Source organism: Plasmopara halstedii (genome assembly GCF_900000015.1).
Source record: "Plasmopara halstedii genome assembly, contig: Scaffold_470, whole genome shotgun sequence".
Taxonomy (NCBI): domain Eukaryota; phylum Oomycota; class Peronosporomycetes; order Peronosporales; family Peronosporaceae; genus Plasmopara; species Plasmopara halstedii.
This window is the reverse complement of record NW_020187390.1, coordinates 1075076-1076403: the sequence shown is the minus strand read 5'-3', so window position 1 is coordinate 1076403 and position 1328 is coordinate 1075076. Positions and strand designations below refer to the sequence as shown.

The window sequence follows — 1328 nt, the reverse complement described above, 5'->3', positions numbered from 1 at the left end:
AACTGGCGTTACCGATGTTGCTCTGCAAAGACACAAGTGTCGGGTCGAAAATATGATGGTTAACTTCGAAGAAAATATCGGCAGTATCGCTAGTAGTTTGTCGCCTGTGGAGGCCGCATCTATTTCAGCGACTCGATGTGCCATCAAACAGAGGACCTCTGATATTGCTTACGCTCGTAAATATAGCACGGTTTGTTGCAATATGTAAAATAGAACATAGAACGTCCTCCGCTGCGTGATGTATTAACACTGCAGAATAATTAGGACCTTAGTGTGGCCTACATTATATGGGGCGTATACTGAAGTATGTCTCGTACTATTGGCATATACATCATACCATTGTCACTTTTGCCCCTCGGGCATATAGCCAACGTCAGAATTACCAAAATACGGACCTATGAGGAAGCAACATGGTTAGTACTTAAACGAAGTGATGGAACTATGAAAAGAGAAATTCGCGGAAATGTTCGCTGTCAGCATGGTGAACATTAGTTTTAAAATCTGTTCCTAATTTATAGGTTATTTTTTCACGCTACGCAGAACATTTTTTATTATTATTGTTTAAGCCAAAACAGATGTATTTAGCGTAAAATCATGCTATCTCACAGTCAAATTAATTTCTTACGCTCCGCCTCCAAAAGTAATTACATTTTACGGTTGCGCTGCTTGCTCACGAGTGTCGTATACTCAGTTGTATTCAAATGAATACAAGATGTATAGGATTCACTATAACGCATGAAAGCTGTCGGATAAGCTGCTTGCATCCCACATATACAATGGACCTCTCCTCTACCATCTCCATAAGTACCGTTACCGTATTTCTGGACTTGTGAATATTCACAATTTCTCAAATATGCAGTTTGGATCTCGTACAGTTGTATTTTGCACAATTGTACAGCAAGACTTGACGTGAAAACTTGTAGTGAGCACTTGCAATTAGCTCGCTAAAGCTTCTACATATCATCGACGTCATGACGTATTCAGCTATAGACTCAAAGGTTACAGTTTCTTTGGTATGGCCATGTAGCAAGCCTTGTCAGGTTGCTAATGTCGTCTTGTACACCGCCATCCATGTAGTACCCTTGGCGTGAAACTGGAGTATCGTACTTGATATGGGACACTGTACAAACTCAAATCACTGATCCGCATGACAACTTAGTCTTTCTGCTCCAACAGATAGAGCTGTCACGTTTGCGAAGCCGTGCCAGCATTGGGCGACGCAGTCTCTTTCTCTTTTATTGGTATCGGTATGCATTCTCAGGCTTTGACAATCGCGCTTGGTCATTTAAATGAGAATGATTTCGACCTCGCGATATCATAATTCTAAT

At 41.0% G+C, this 1328-nt stretch overlaps 1 protein-coding gene across 1 annotated transcript; it reads left to right on the top strand.

The window, feature by feature from the left end:
• Nucleotides 1-971: 971 nt before the first annotated feature.
• On the top strand, nt 972-1293 carry PHALS_10408 (uncharacterized protein; the record flags this gene model as incomplete). The annotated part of the gene is made up of 2 exons (XM_024725828.1): nt 972-1013; nt 1078-1293. 2 exons carry the CDS (start codon nt 972-974, stop codon nt 1291-1293), a joined length of 258 nt encoding a protein of 85 aa, XP_024576565.1.
• Nucleotides 1294-1328: the final 35 nt, after the last annotated feature.